Source organism: Rhinolophus hipposideros (assembly GCF_964194185.1).
Source record: "Rhinolophus hipposideros genome assembly, chromosome: 23".
In the NCBI taxonomy this organism is placed as follows: domain Eukaryota; kingdom Metazoa; phylum Chordata; class Mammalia; order Chiroptera; family Rhinolophidae; genus Rhinolophus; species Rhinolophus hipposideros.
In genome coordinates this window covers 5,306,762-5,323,933 of record NC_138069.1, presented here as the reverse complement: position 1 = coordinate 5,323,933, position 17,172 = coordinate 5,306,762, and the positions used below count along the sequence as shown (strand labels likewise).

At 36.9% G+C, this 17,172-nt stretch overlaps 1 protein-coding gene and 1 pseudogene across 15 annotated transcripts in view; one reads left to right on the top strand and one right to left on the bottom strand.

Annotated features, from left to right (window-relative positions):
* Positions 1 to 1,124: 1,124 nt before the first annotated feature.
* Positions 1,125 to 4,352, top strand: LOC308491974 (DAZ-associated protein 2-like; annotated as a pseudogene). Its single transcript has 3 exons — positions 1,125 to 1,141; positions 3,855 to 4,011; positions 4,083 to 4,352. The product of its transcript is annotated as a DAZ-associated protein 2-like (transcript).
* Positions 4,353 to 12,778: 8,426 nt separating this feature from the next.
* The window catches only part of CLK4 (CDC like kinase 4), a 52,987-nt gene continuing 48,593 nt past the window's right edge, over positions 12,779 to 17,172 (bottom strand). For all 14 annotated transcript variants that reach the window (XM_081035969.1, XM_081035971.1, XM_081035976.1 and 11 more), the window contains 3 exons: positions 15,091 to 15,170; positions 14,344 to 14,434; positions 12,779 to 14,256 (listed from right to left, as the gene is read on the bottom strand). In XM_081035969.1, coding sequence (XP_080892095.1) covers positions 14,116 to 14,256; positions 14,344 to 14,434; positions 15,091 to 15,170 — 312 coding nt within the window. In that variant the 3' untranslated portion in view covers positions 12,779 to 14,115. The remainder of the gene's footprint in view (positions 14,257 to 14,343; positions 14,435 to 15,090; positions 15,171 to 17,172) is intronic.

The following is a 17,172-nucleotide window of genomic DNA, read 5'->3' as shown; positions in this document are numbered from 1 at the left end:
GGGGTTACATTTAGCTGGTTATACAGAGATACGTCTTGGCACCATGCTATACTCTAGTGTATGTTTTTTCAGAATATAATTGCTAAGCAAACTGGATTGTCTACTCTGAAAAAAGGACAACACCGTATTACAAGCTAGCACTTCATTCTTACTACAAACACATAGGTAAATTGCCCATCATCTATCTTTGTTAATGTTACTGCACCATGTTTACTGTTTCAGAAGCTTCTGTATATGGAATAAGCCAAGCTCATTGGCCTTTGCTCTTGCCCACTACCTATCTGGGATATCCTGCTCTCAGATCTTTGAACAACAAGCTTCTCCTTATCCTTCAGTTCAAAGTCCCCAGGTCCTCAAATCTCACTGTCTCTGAAAGACCTTCCGACTGCCTAACCTAACATGACTACACCTGAGAGTCCCCTTCAGAATTACTCAGGGGGTAGGGGCATTTATCACTATTTAAAGTTACCTTTTTATTAACCATAGCTCCCTTGTCTTGTTCACTACTGTTTTCTCAGAGAACAGGACAGGTTCTGGCATGCTGTTGGTGCTCAATAAATACAGAGGGTGCAAAAAAAGTATATATATTTTAAGAAAGGACAAAACTGTATTAAAATTGCGGTACTCAATATATACCAATAACAAAAGATGAATACAAGTCACGTTTGACTTCTGCAATTACAAGAGGTGCTCAAAGTGGTTACCATCAGTGTAATTTCAATAGTTTTTTTTTTCCTTTTTTAAATTCTGTATACATTTTTTTGGCACTCTGTATTTCTCAAGTGAACTGAGGAAAGGTGAAAATATGTTTACTACCTACAACTCACTTTAAAAGGCAAGAAAATGCTGTCTTGTGTCAGCTGGGGTCCTGGAAGGAACAGAGGGCATCCTCAGACTACAGGCAGTGTGAAGGTAGAGACTCTTCACAAAGGGGCAGGCTAAGGGAAATCAACAGGGGATGCTGAGGAAACACCCTGGGCTATCAATACTGGGAGGCCATTACCACCTCTAGCTGCAGGGGTGAGGGGAGGGAAGTGTTGTGAGGACACTGACTGGAGTTATATAAAAAGATCTGCTCAGGGGTGGATGGGTGGCTCAGTTTGTTAAAGTGTAAGCTCTGGGCAATGCGGCTGCCTGTTCGGTACCCACATGGGCCAGAGAGCTGCGCCCTCCACAACTAGAATGAAGACAACGAGTTGCCACTGAGCTCCCGGGCACCCAGATGGCTCAGTTGGTTGGAACGTGTGCTCTCAACCACAAGGTTACCAGTTCGACTCCCACAAGGGATGGTGGGCTACGTGCCCTGCAACTAAGGTTGAACAACGGCAACTGGACTTGGAGCTGAGCTGTGCCCTCCACAACTAAGATTGAAAGGACAGCTTGACTTGGAGCTGATAGGTCCTGGGAAAAACACACTGTTCCACAATAAAGTCCTGTTCCCCTTCCCCAATTAAAAAAAAAAAAAAAGTCTGCTCAGCAGGAGATGTGGCCTTTGGCCAAGGGACATCACCTCTTCAAAACCATGACTTGTGACTGAACAAGTGTGTGTGGCAACACTGCCTGATGATTGACAAGGGCTTGGACACTTCAGGATAAAAAGCATTACAAATATTTTATAAAGAAGGGATTATTTGGGTCAGATAGGGTTGACAACCACTGCAAAAAAACATAACCAATGTTGATAACGAAAAGGTTCAAATATGTTCAAAATGCTCTCTTTAAGAAGGCAGGAGTACTTAATCATTTTTAAAAAAATTTCCAGCAACAATGGTTTAAATTAAGCTATAAGGCTTAACAGGATAAGTTTCAATTACCTGAAAAAAATGTTACATTGAAAAAGCAGTGTGATGTGGTGGGAAAAGCACCAGGTCTTAATATGTAATGCCTACTTTTCTGGCTCCACTAAAAGCTCACAGATACTATTTCAGACTCTAAGTATTCTGGTTTGTAAAATGGAGATACTGGCAAGGACTAGATTTACTCTATCTGAAACAACTAGGAAAATAGACAAACTGTATGAAATGGCAGTTTACAAGACACTGGACATCAGGCAGTGAAAAGCAATGATCCTTGGGAGATGGGAAACAAATGAAATGAACTCAAGGATTGCTCCAGCTTACTCTCTGGAGAGGATTTTCAGGCCACAGTGCAGGGAGGAGGACCGAGGCAGAGCCATACTGAGGTGAAGAGAGCTGCAAGTCCAAGGAATCCAAGGCGGGTAGAATTGCAGACTAGAGGAGTGAAAAGAGCTGCACAGAGGTTCACCTGAGATTCGCCTGAGGTTATCACATCTGTGATAAATCTACCTGAGGCCAGAAAAGAATCACCGCCCAAAATGAGACTAATCACTAGAGGAAACAATCCCTGCAGCTCACTAAGGCCATGGATCGTTCTTCCCACCAGCAGCATGGAAAACCTGGTAGTACATTGGGCACAGTAAATACTCAAAAGCCTTTGCCTTAGTAGTAGGGAAAAATTAACCTTAGACTAAATGCGGCTCTGTCCTGCCTAACAAAGCTTAAAACCCAAACCCCAAAAGATCAAACTGGTTCAAGTAACTTAATCAGACCCCATAATAAAGCTCAAGTATACAGGAATATAAAAATATCCAGTACCCCGTAAGGTAAAATTACCAGACATGTAAAGCCGAATGAAAATATGACCCATACTATAAGTAAAAGCAATTAAAACCAATCCAGAAATGAAAGAGATGACAGAATAAGCAGAAAAGAATATTAAAAGTTACAACTTTTATTCCATATGTTCAAGGAACTAAAAGGAAAGATTGAACTTGTTGAAACAGGAAAATTTTTTAAAGACCTAAGACAAAATTCTAGAGATTAAAAAATGACAATCTTTGAGATGAAAAAATACACTGGATGGGTTAAAGGTAGATTAGACACTGCAGAAGATTAATGAATTTAAAAATACAGCAACAGAAACTTATCCAAAATGAAAGAGATGGAAAACAATAGAAAAGAATTAACAGAGCGTCAGTGAACCGTAGGATAATGTGAGTAACTAGAGTCCCTAGGGGAGAGGGCAGAAAAAAATACTAGAAATTTTTTTCAGCCATTATTTCTAAATATGATAAAAACAATAAACTCACAGATATAAGAATTTCAAGGAACCCAAGCAAAAGAAATATGAAAACAACCACACAAGGGACATCATAATCAAACTGCTTAAAAGGAATAGTAAAGAAAAAAACTTAAGAGCAACCAGACAAAAAGACACGTGTAGAGGAAGAAACATAACAGCAGACTTTTCATTGGAAAAATGCAACCCAGAAGATAAACATCTTTTGTCAACCTAGAATTCTATACCCAGTGAAAAATATCTTTCAAAAACAAAGCAAGACTAAATACTCTCAAACATTCAAAAACTGAGAATCCATCAGGAGCAGACCCACAACAAAAAGAAACATTAACGGAAGTATAGTTGACCCTTGAACACCATGGGTTTGAGGTGCCCGGGTTCACTTATATGCGTGTTTTTTTTCCAATTGATCTGCACAGTTCAAACCCAGTCTGTTCAAGGGTCAACTCCATGGCTGGGAATCCTCCGACTTAAGTTGTATATATGTTCCCCTAACTACTACATTGTTCAAAGGTCAATTGTAATTGAAGCAGAAAAAAAAACACATACCAAATGGAAATATAGATTTACATAGAGGATTGAAGAGCAAACTTGTTTATAGTGCAACTGGAAGTGTTAATGTAACTATGTGGGTAAATATAAGAATTCTTATTTAAATCTTTAAAAAAACGTAACTGGAACAGGGAAGTGACTATGACAGGAAGAACAGGAAGAGGATGAAAAAAATAACCCTCTGCCACGCCAATTTGAACCAGACCCACAGCCACCACGAACAGCAAAGGTCAGCATCCAATGCAGCAAACCCACCCTGTGCAACCTCCCGGTAATCAAGTACCTGCCAACCTTGCATCTTCCTCAGGCTCCTCCCTATACAGATACCCCAGCTGCCAACTCAGAGCTCTTCCGAGCTTTGTGACCCAGGGGATGCACAGTCCCTACCATGTCACTTTCATTTCCTGGCACCTCACCCTATTTTCCCATAGCCCTGTGTGTGGCTGTTGGACCTTTAGTTCCACAGTCCCCATGGCTTATTATCCAGCCCTATCTATCCACCTGGTTCAACAGTTCTGGTGGAAGGAAGATATGATGCAGATGCCGATTTGGAGCTGGGGATACTGCTGACATTCCTCTCCATTCCCTGGACGCCCTCCAGTGCTTCTCAGCTTGCAGTCATGCAGGGAGCCCATGTTCTGGTAACTCAGCTGACAGGAAACTTCTTCATGGGTGGTATAGATGGTAGTTACAGTTGGTGAAGAACCAAGGCCACCTCTGTGCCCAGAGAGACATCACACTCCTTCAGCACTTCTCACAATGTAACTGCTATAGTCACATTAACCAGAAGTTTAGATACGTTGTTGGGTGTCTTTCTGGTGCCCAAACTTTCAGGCACTTGTCAAACTTAATAAGGAACCATGTAATGGTAGCAGCACCTCCCTAAAGCATTTTGAGGTAAGGGAGGTACCCATTCATAAAATAAATGTGATGAAGCAACCCTAAGGGTCTTCCTTTAATCCTTCTGGAATAATACTGTACCATACTGGTCGCTTTTAGTAATAAACCAAATTAGGTTTGGAGGAAACTTTCATCTTCCCTTAGGAATTTGCCAAATTATTGATTGGTCTTTAATCTCCTTAACTAGTCTATTTATTACTTGTTATAAATGAAAAGCACTAGTGGTCTGCCTTTCCCTTTCGATCCTGTCTTACATCCCTCTCTCAACCCGTCGTCCATTCCCTCCCACCATTCTCCATTGAATCAATGGTTCAGGACAGACAGGTCAGATTAACTTCCTTCTCTCCTTGAACTTCTCCCCACTTGCATCTCTTAACTAGGCTTTCACAAGGATCCTCTGAACCCCTCTGGGCCCCAATCAGACCCATTACTTCTGCTTTTGCATTTCGTCAGGCAAAAGTGGAGGGTGCCTTTCGGACCCTCCTCATAGGTTGTCTTTTCATACATGAACCAAACCGAAATTTGCTTGGGTGCCAGAAATACTGAGCTTGCTTGAACAAAGAATAGCAAACTGCACTATAAACAAGTTTGTTTAAAATGGGGTCAGGAGCAAGGAGGAGGATGCATTTCACAAGTCTGATGACTTTAGAGCCAAATTAAGGGGAATTTTCAGATAAAAATTGGTTACTATTTATTGTCCAAGTGTCTGCTTCAACCAGAATTCTGCTCCCCAGAATTTCTAAGCTGGGTTAATGGGATCATATTGTGAATGCCTCACTACAAAATGACTAAGTCCAGTGAAATCTCATTAGAGTTAAGACTATTTCAGGAATCCTTAATATTTTGATTTTTGTTTTCGGCAATTTATCTTATAATTTCAATTCATCTAAATTTTGTGTTCTGTACATGTGATGTTTGACTACCATTGATTGTTATGGAAGTTGTCTTGTGTGTCTCTCTACACTGTGGTGCACTTAACTTGTGGATCTTTTTAATACTAAAAATGTGGAATAAAGACTATTTTGAAAATTTGAATAAAGTGAAGTTACACTACAAAAAAAGGATAACTCATGGTTTAACGTAAAAATAGCAGTGTATTGTGGGGTTTTGACAGCCAGTTAATTAAAAATGTATGACAGTAATAGTACAAGGCCCAGGAAGGGTGAAATAGTTGACTGTTCAAAGATTCTTTTACTATATGTGAAGTGGTGTAATACCCCTTAAAGGCATACTATGATAAGGATGTATACTACAAACTCTAAAACAACTGACACACACATGCCTAGTTATAGCTAATATACCACCAAAAGATAGAAAGTGGAATCATGACAAGTACTCAATCCTAAATAAGGCAGAAAAAGAGGAAAATGGGAACAAAGAACAAATAGAATATGGAAAGATTGTAGATCTAAACCCATCAATATCAATGATCACATTAAATATAAATAGTCTAAACACACAGCCAAAGAGCAAAGATTGTCAGATAAGATAAAAAGCAAGACCCAACTGGATTTACTTCCTACAAAAAACAAACAAAAAAAACCCACTTTAAATATAGACACAAAAATGACCAAAATAGATATACTATGCTCACACAAAAATAAAACAGTATCTATTAGTGCTCAGTTTACATGATTCCTATAGGACTTAAACCAAAAGTATAGGAATATAACTTGCAGACTATAGAATATTATATAAATCAAGAATGTAGGGAATAAATTAAGAAACAGTGAAATTAATTAATAGCTATTATACACAAGCACTTTATGTGAATTATTTCATTTAATCCTCACCACCACTCTTGGGAAGTATTAGCATTCCAACTCATAGATGAGGAGACTACAGAGAATATGTAATTTGTCCACCTATCCAGGTACCATTTCCCTGAAAATAAGACCCAGCCGGACCATCAGCTCTAATGCGTCTTTTGGAGCAAAAATTAATATAAGACCGGGTATAATATAATAAATATAATACCGGGTCTTATGTAATATAAGACTGGGTCTTATATTAAATTTTTCTCCAAAAGATGCATTAGAGCTGATGGTCTGGCTAGGTCTTATTTTCAGTAAACATGGTAGTCTCAGGGTCTGAACCCAATCTGATTCTGCAGGCAGGCATCTTCACACAAACATTATTCTCATGTGCAATTGTGAGGACACACAAAATAATTTAAATGTTTCTAAAGTAATTGAAAAAACATTAAGTAAAAATAGCAAAATCTCTTAAACTCCTCTATCAATGACATACTCAAAATATCATTTAGACCTGCTCTTGTCATTCATACTCAAAACGGCACCTGCCTATGTTGCCTTTAGTTAAGAGTAAATCCAGGAGATTTTAAAAGTACTGGTTTTTTTTAAGCTGAAAAACTCAACTTTCATTATAATGGAAAACATTTCAAGTCACTGGGAATGTCCACGAATCTACAATTCATCATTAATTCATCTCATTACATGTAACTGCTGTTAACAGTATCTAAAAGAACTAGGCCTATGAGGTATCTTCCTCAAAGGATATTTAGGGTGTTTCAAGTCTTCATAATTAAATCTATGTCTCAGTTTTTTAATTATGTAGATTTCTCCCCAGAATTGCAACATTTAAAACCAGGAAGGTGCCTTGTTAGCACAGTAGGTAGCGCTTCAGTCTCATAAAACCAGGAAACGAGTGACTATAAGAAAATGTATCTGAATAGTAGATATTCTTGACTGGTAAAAAAACAAATTTAAAAATTCTATTCCTCCTTCCAGTTTGTAAAATGTCGTAATAAAAACTACAATGTTAGGGGCCGGCCAGGTGTCACAGGAGGTTAGAGCTCCGTGCTCCTAACTCCGAAGGCTGCAGGTTCGATTCCCACATGGGCCAGTGGGTTCTCAACCACAAGGTTGCTCGTTCGACTCCCGCAAGGGATGGTGGGCTGTGCCCCCTGCAACTAGCAATGGCAACTGAACTTGGAGCTGAGCTGTGCCCTCCACAACTAAGACTGAAAGGACAACTTGACTTGGAAAAAAGTCCTGGAAGTACACACTGTTCCCCAATAAAGTTCTGTTCCCCTTCCCCAATAAAAATATTTAAAAAACTACAATGTTAGAGATCAAAAATAGGAATTCTTGATAGTTTAGTAATTCCTTGTTCCATAAAGAACAATTAATATTATTGGAAAAATAATAAGTCATCTGGGTTAAAGCATTTACAAAAAACAAAGTAGCTACTATTTATTACCACTATTTATTAAGAGACTACTAAACATCAGGTAACCTACTAGGTGTTTTTAATCACCCTGTAACATAGATGTTACCCCTAAGCAATTCCAAGTAAGAAAGTACATTTTGCAGTGTATAATGCACACATTTTTGCCCAAATGTGAGGGAAAAATAAGGATGTGCATTATACATGGGTAGTACTAATTACATATCTATACAAATGTTTTAATTCTATTTACACTTATGAGTTAAAAGTGCGACTCTAGAAATCAATAATGATAATCCGTATGCAAAATAATACCCTGGAATATAATCTTATGACAAAATTTGCAACGACAGAGTTCTTGGCCTTATATGTGTAAATATCATAAACTTGTTACTGTGTATCTGTTCTTGTTTCATAATTGTTACATAATATTTCTTGTACCGTGTTTTAAAATACTGAAATTCCTTTATAATACAAAAAACAAGTACTTAAATGTAAACAAATAAAAATCTGAATTAAAAAATTCTAACGAAACATTTTTTTCCCCTGAAAGTTTGGGCCAAAAACGTGGGTGCGCATTATACACGGGAACACATTATCTATGGTAACTTACTTCTCCAAACACAGAGACCTAGGAGGATTAAAGCTGGAACCATGCAGGTAAGCCCAAGTTAAATTCACTGATCTATACATCAAGGAATTAGCTTTCGAGATGATGGACAAAAAAGGGCTGGATGCTTCTTTATATTACAACTTCAACCTAGAAGCGTAAGTCCAGGTTCACTTTTTTTTTTTTTTTTTTTTTACACAATACCTCAAGAGGTGCTGTATGTTTCCTTATTGCACAACCTCAGAAGCTCATAAGCTGGTTGTCAGCCCGGTTCAGACTGAATACTGAGGTCATGTGGTTATCAGCCTCATCCCTCCATTATGAAGTTCTCTATTAATTTTTCCCAATGGCTTCACCATTCCACTGATTGATGCCTGGATCCATTATTTCATTAAGAGTTGTAACTTAAGTGTGATTCTAACCTTCTTTTATTTATTAGAAGGGACTCTATAAAAAAAAAACTTCCCCTCATTACCTATCAGTTTACAGGATAAATGGGGACTAGAGGAATAGATACCACTCTGATGAAATATTAAATATGGAAAATTCTCTGAAAATGACCCAGTTTCATTAGCAAAGAAATAGAATGGAGTGGGGGGTACGTTAAGTGATTAACAGATTGGAGACATATTAGCAGTGTGTGGACCCCAGTGGGTCCTGATTCAAACAAACCAACTATAAAATGACATTTTTTTAGACAATCATGAACTTTAAATAGACTCAATTTCAGATAAGGAAATTATTTGTTGGGTATGATAATGGCATCAATGATTATGTATTTTAGAAAACTCATGTCAAAAGATACAGAAAAACTATGGGTGAAATAATATGGCATCTGTTTAAATACAATAGGAAAATAAGTCGGGGAACAGATGAAACAAAATTTGAAAAATGTTTTAAATTTTGAAGCTGAGCTGTATGTGTACTTAGAGGTTCACTATTACACTTTTGTATTATATTTTAAAAATTAACCACAAGCATGGAAGTAGCCAATTTCCCAAAGTTATTCAAATTAAATGTATTCACCTTGGGGATGGAGAGTTACACGTCTTTTAACTATATTCCAAAAGACTGGATTGACTGAGTTGTAAAACTAACCTGACTTTTGAACTGAACATTCCCTCTACTATAATAAAAACAACAAAACATAATAAAAACCAGTTAATCAAGCAAAGCTTTAGCGTAAGGATTTAACTGGAGATAGCAACCTCTTAAAAAGTGATCAAATGATCAACTCTTTGAAGAATTAAAATTGTTTCTACCTATTTGCAAACATGCATTCTACTCAACTAATAATTGACACTTTTGATTCATAATGAATTCTTCTGGCCATATTTGAAAATATAGCTTGTGTTTAAATTACTGGTATCTAAAATATTTCACTTGCACCAAATGTTGTGGGAATCAGAAATTTCAAACTGGAAAAGGAGTTAAAAACCCAGACCACCTGACAGATTCTTCATTCCAGGATTTCAGAGAAAGCTGTAAATATTGGCACTTGGTTGCCTACTTAGAATGTTTTCAAATGACCATAACATTTTAACCATTTTGATGACTGAAGTTACATATCAACTACCGTAGTAAGGAAAAATGCTAACAAATGGCATTCAAGCAATATAACTTCCAATTAACCATCACTTTCCATTTCATCCCAAGTCACTTCACAGAACTGTGAAAAAGAATCAAACTAAGTTTTTGACTCGATGAGGATCAAGTATCAGGAAAACAATACAAGAATGTAGGAAACCTGAGTTTAAGTCACAACTGAGCCACAATTTGGAGACTTGGTCGTCATTTACAATTTCTCTAGCATGTGATCCTTCAAGATTACTTAAAAGGAAATTTTCATTAATTATAAAACATCAAAGGATAGTCATACTGAGTAATAGCTGGAGTCAATTTTATTCATCTACTATGAAAATTTTTGATAAATGCATGGATGGATGAGAACACCTGAAAAAATTAGTAGCAGAAAACACTGGAAATACTCTATTTAGCTGCAATTTACAAAGTATCTCATAAAACCCAAAATTTTCAAAATGAATTAAAGACTTGCATGTAAAACCTGAAACCATAAAACTCCCAGAAAACATTCACAGTAAATTCGACATTGGTCTTGGCAATGATTTTTTTGATCTGAAAGCAAAACCAAAAGCAAAAATAACAAGTGGGACTACATGAAACAAAGCTCTGCAAAGGAAACCATCAACAAAATGAGAAGGCAACCTCCAGAATGGGAGAAAATATCTGCAAATCATGTATCTGATAATGGGTTAGCATCCAAAAATATTTATAAAGAACTCATACAACTCAATAGCAAAAAAAAAAAGAAATGCGATTAAAAAATGGGAAGATCTGTATAGACATTTTTCCAAAGACATGCTGATGTCCAACACATGAAGATACTCAGCGTCACCAATCACCAGAGAAATGCAAATCAAAACCACGATATACCATCTCACACCTGTTAGATAGGCTATTATCAAAAAGATAGTAACAACTGTTAGGGAGGATGTGGAGAAAAGGGAACCCTTGTTGGGATTGCAAATTGGTGCAGCTACTATGGAAAACAGTATGGAGGTTCTTCAAAAAATTAAAAATGGAGCTACTTTATGACCCAGCAACTCCTCTTCTGGGTATTTATCCAAATAAAATGAAAACACTAACTTGAAAAGATGTATGCACCCCTGTGTTCATTGCAGCTGTATGTACAACAGCCAAGACACGGCAACAACCTAAGTATCCACCGCAGGATGAATGGATAAATAGAATGTTAGGTATATAAACACAATGGAATATTATTTAGCCATAAAAATGAAATCTTGCCATTTGTGACAACATGGATGATGGACCCTGAGGGTATCATGCTAAGTGAAATAAGTCAGGCAGACGCAAATCCCCCATGACCTCATCTATATATGTAGAATCTAAAACAAAACAAAAACCAATCTCATAGATAGCAGACTGGTGGTGGTTGACAGAGGCTGGGGGTGGGAGGAGGTGAGATGGGTGAAGAGGATCAAAAGGTACAAACTTCCAGTTATAAATAAGTCCTGGGGATGTAATATACATACACAATGGCAACCAACTATGGTAAACATTGCATTGCGTATTTGAAAGTTGCTAAGAGAGTAGATCTTAAAAGTTCTCATCACAGAAGATTTGTAAACTATATATGGCAATGGTTGTTACTAGACTTATTGTGGTGATCATTTGGCAATATATACAAGTATCAAATGATCATGCTGTGCACCTGAAATATTATATGTCAATTATGCTTCAATTAAAACAACAAGTTTGACTTCATTAGAATTTCTAGAAATAAAAAAACTATGAGGTAGCAAAAAACAAAAAATCTGATTACAAACAATCCATATTTATACATTGACCATTCTAAATCTTTCCCGTTAGTGCTGAAGCTCCCAGCACTGTCAAATAAACACCTGGCACTTTCAGAAAATTATTTCAGAAGTACAAGAAAAAAGGCCAGGAACCTCAGAGCTCGAGGGAGAGGATGGTTGGCAGTACTCATTGTCGTGCAGGGTGTCAGGCGGGGTCTCTGCTCCCGCTCCCCACATAAGAACGCAGGACACGGTGAGGCCAAAAAGGAACACCCACGGAGCCATAGGTGAGGCCAAAAAGGAACACCCACGGAGCCATAGGTAGGGGAGTCATATCACTATATTCTCGCCGGCGGCATCCGCCTCTGCAATCCGCTCTTGCTAGCCCCCATTTTTTCCTGCTAGCTCAGCCACGGCAGTTATATTAGTGGCCAATGGCTCACTGGTTACAGCCGATGGCCATCCAATCACAGTTGATGGCCATTTACTACCTGAGCCAGCACCTTTCTACGTGAGGCCGAGAGCCTGGAAACTGCTTTCTGGGGTTCTGTCCCCACACTCATCAAACGATCCCAGGTACCACGCTAACCACTGAACACTTCTTCTACCCTGCTTAATCTACCAAAATTCGTTTTAATTCCTAAAATTCTATAAATTAGGCCTAAGAATTAGTAAATCCCCTTTTTGAAGAAATGTAAATACTTTTCAGAAGGGAAAGGGGGGGTTAGCAATCATTAACTCCTTAGTAAGAAATAATATGGATATTTTTCTTTCTAAATTCTGAGATCAGCTACTCTGAGTTTCTGATGGAGAAAGCAAACATTAATTTGGAACTTGAAGTGCTTGTACGGAAGGGACAGGAGGCTGAGAATAAGGGCACTGGAAGGACAGAAATGGAGGGGAAGATAAAGCGTGGCAGACATCTTGATCTCTGTAGCAACACTGGAAAAAATGTTCAAGAAAAACATTTTCTTTACATCAAATACTCCTTTAAAAAAACTTACCATATAATACAGTGTAACTACTCAGAAGACACATTCATTTTATGTAGACAGCATCAGAGGCCTAAGCATAATTCACGCAGTGATCCTGTGGTAAAATTTATTTCAGCTTTCTTAAATTCCTAGTCAACTTTAGGACATAGCCTTACTGCAGCAAATGCCGTCTGTAAATAATGTAGGGAGCCCAGCCTGGTTTCACTATTTGCCATACAAGAAAATTCCATGCATTTTATGTTTAAAATACAGAAACAGATAAAACTCAAATCTCTGTGTAATACTCTTATGAAATGGGGATACTTTTAACAAAAAGAAAAACAATCTGTAGCTCAATAATTATGAATTCTACAACAAAAATATTTCTACCGGGCAGACTAAACAGTTCCAAAAGGTTGGTTTTTTGTTTTTGTTTTAATAAATTATCATTTACCATGTAGTTTTTAATGTGAAAACAGATTAACAGAAAAAATCCTACAGGCAAACAAAAAAAGTTCATCATGTTAAACAATCAATTAGGGTCTGGAAATTCTTGCAGAAGTTTCTTCCCAAAGTGTTTTCCAATCAAATCATTCTTTTTCTCCAGTAAAGATTACCACAAATTGCTTAACAATAACCTTAATTCTCATAGGCTACAGTTTAAGTACTTATTTATAGGAAACAGATGTGAGACATTTTCAAAACTAAACTTGGCATTAAAAACTAGAACTTCATCAGAATGTGTTTCTCTCTGACTCACTCAATAGCTCTTAGAAAATAGGACTTTGCAAGCTTTCTAGTTAAGGTACTTTAATCTGAAATGAAGTGTGTATGTGGTTTTATGAAACCTGTCATGACAAACTGGATGGCTTTCCATGAACGCTGCTTCTCACTGACATCACCCGCTGAGACAGAACACATACTTAACAATTTAATGAAACACCAATAGTAAACATTTCCTATTAAGGGTTCTGGTTTCCAATACCTGCCTACAGAGTTAATAATACTTATTACTGTTCAATAATTACAGAAAAAAAATTAAAGTTAAGAAAAGTTTTGAATTTGAGGTATATAAAGAATATTCATTAAGAATAAAGTAGTCAAGATTTCCTTTTACTCAAAAAAAAAAATCACTTCAAAGATTCAACCTCCATGTACAAAAGACAAGCTCAATCACATTTATCACTGGACACAAAGGATATTCCAAAGTTCTTTAAAAATGGTAATTAATCTCAAAAAGAAAAATTAACTTTTATATTTCATTCATTATCAAGACCACACTTGCTTAACAAGATAATTATGCTATTGATACAAAATATACAGGATTTACACTTAACTGTACAAAATAATTTAATGTTTACAAAAATACTAGAATGTTTATAGAGTTGACTGACACAGTCTTAAGCAATCTCTTTTAGAGAAGTATACAGTAAGACTACTGATTTCCAGTTCACTTCTTTTTTAATAAGTCAAAGAAAGGATGCTGCAATGCTTCGTCTAAGGTAATTCTTTTCACTGGATCATATTCTAACATTCTTCGCACCAGGTCAAACAGTTTCTCATGTTCTTCATCATGACAAAGCATAAATTCCTGAGGGGAAAAATGTTTGTATTTATGAAAGATATTTAAAAGTAGTTAAAACGTTTTTTTAAACCTTTAAATCTTTTTTTCTTTTACCTTTAACGGTTTGCAGCGTCTCCTAACATATCTACCAGCAGAACTATGTTCATCCCAATCTAGCTGGTTATGGTGAAAATACTTGCGTTTTCTATAGCAAAAAGAAGTCTAGATTAGTAAAAATAATAAAAGATCCACACGTTTACCCATCCAACTGGGGCAGTGAAAACTTAAACATATGTATGTATACAATTTTTTTAAATCTCAGCAAAATTTCTTCCTTGATCTTGCATTGTCCGAGGTTTTAATAATCTACCTAAATTCTTTCCAAATACCATACTGGGAACAATGCCAGCTTTAAAAACAGAGGCTCCTGGATCCATTCCTATAAATTCTCATTTCCCTAGAGCTGGAAATCAAAAAACAACCTGGGTGACTTATGAGGTGCAGCTATGTTTGAAAACTACTCTAGTGTTTTGTCCAAGGACACAGAGCTTGTTTAGCAACAGTATGGAATTCCAACTTAGATTGATATGACTCCAAAACCAAGCTCTTTCCATTACTCTATGGATTATTTTTACATCGAAGTAGGAAAACATTTATGCAATGGTTAACTTCAGTGTAAAAACCACCACTTTGTTTACTAGATCACAGGTATATATCGCATTACTTTTTAAACACTTGACTTTTATGGAAAAACTTCAAAATCTGCAATCCTTGGGATAAGCAGTAACAACAAAGTTGGGTTTTCTGTAGTTTGAATATAAGATTGTAACAAAGGGCTTTCCTCTTAATCTTGAGGCATACCTTGTTTTCTGAATCATGTGCGTTGGTATGGGTCCTAATATTCGTTCCATCATTGCCAGGTGCTCTTTACTATCATGAGTCTGAAAAACACAGAAAAAGAAATTTAGTACTTTTAATTTCCCAACATACACAATTAACGGAAAACTGACATAAAAGGACTAGACAGTTTACACAATTTACATTACGTTCCACTTCAAAGAGGAACAATACTAAATGAGTTGTATTATCTGGTGCAAACCCAATAATATAAAATCAGTCTTTCTGAAATGGGTCAGTAAGGTGCTATATAGCACAGACGTATAATTTAATGTAAAAACTGAAGTTTCCTTTTTTATTTGTATTTTTTGCGCTGTTTAACTGAGAAATGACCGGGAAAGAGTACCAGAAATACTGTTTCACTTAATCAGTTGCTTAACCAAAATTAACCTCCATTGTCCAATGAATAGCAACATATAAACACTAATCCTAGGGAATAAAAATAGTTCCAATAATTATCACAATCCTGAGCTACTTATGTGGGAACATGAGTTGCAAAGAGCTTAAGATACTAGCACAAGGTCACACAGCTCATAAATGAAGAAAGCTGAGCTACAAACCCAAGTTAAAGCTCATTCTTAAACTACCCAGTCTCGGCTCTGGCTAATGCAAAATAGAGAAAACTGTCACAAAGCTAAAATGGTATGCTCCTAGAGCAGAAGTTGGCAAGCTTTTTCTGTAAAGGGCCAGAGAGTAAATATTTTAGGCTTCACTGGTCACAAATCGTCTTTGTTGTAGTCTTTTCAGGCATCAAGCAGGATATAGTTTGCCAACCCTTGTTCTGGAGCGCAGATGCTGTGTACAATGCTTTTAAACATCTATCAACTATTTTGCCTAGCATATTGCTTTCAAAACATTAAATATTTAATTCAAGACAGGAATAAATACTAGCCCAAGTTTAATTTCCTTAGTCAAATAGTTTTTTTGGAGGATGAAATCCAAATATAAACCACACCTCAAACTAATGTTAATAATCTACACTTCACTTAAGACCTCAAAGTGATCTATAATCACAATTCATTATGAAGAAAGTATGCATTCTGTTCAACGTTTTCTTGACCCTGCAGCTAACTAGTACAAAACCAGATACCACGCCCTCCTAAGACTGACTGATAACCACGGTTCTAGATATCAAACTTTCAATAAACTCAGAGTACTTTGAACAGGCTTTCTACAGATTAGACAGAAACCCAAGCCTGCTGAGTGGCCCCACAGGCAGTGAACACATACCTTCTGCAATAGCCGCCTGAGGGAGTCTGCAGTTATCTTAGCTCCCACTGCCCCATTATGCTGCTGTAAGGTCACACCAACCCTGCCTCACAACCACTAAACACAACACCTTGATCACACCACAACACCCTTAAAGTTCTTCAACGATTGTACCACCTAGTTTTCAAGAGTTTTAGATTTCAGATGAAAATTATGAGGGCAAAAGTGTAGACCCAAAGAAGCTTTTCATAAAAGGGACACTTTAAGAAAAAACAAATACCTTTCTATGGCTAACAGGTACATTATGAACCAATCAATCTGCCAACTGTCGTCATTTTCCCGTTTACGTTATTCTTCCCTGTTAAGAGTATGTTCCTTTATACCTGCACCCTTTTACAGATACTGTTTCTTCTCTTGGCATGGCCATCACACTCTAGCTTTCTGATAAACTCCTCCTCTTCCTTCTAGCACTGGTTACACTCCCCACCTTCCCTAAGGAAATCTAACTGGTCACCTTTCCTGGATTCCCACTACTCTTTCTACATTGACCCATTGCAGCAAATACCACATTACACTGTAACAGTTTTCCCAAGTCTATCTTTTGCATGACTTCCTTGAGAAGTTGTCTTTTCATCTTTATATATTAATACTTAGAACCTAGAAATGTGCCTAGGTGTCATAGGTGCTTAATAACTAGAATAAAACACAACTTACTGTTCCTGAATTCTTTTATAAAAAGAGGTAAGTGACTTGTTCATGGCCATACTGAGTCAATATAACCAAACTGAATTAAAACTGGCCTCAGAAACACTAATTTAAATTCATGAAGAAATTCCA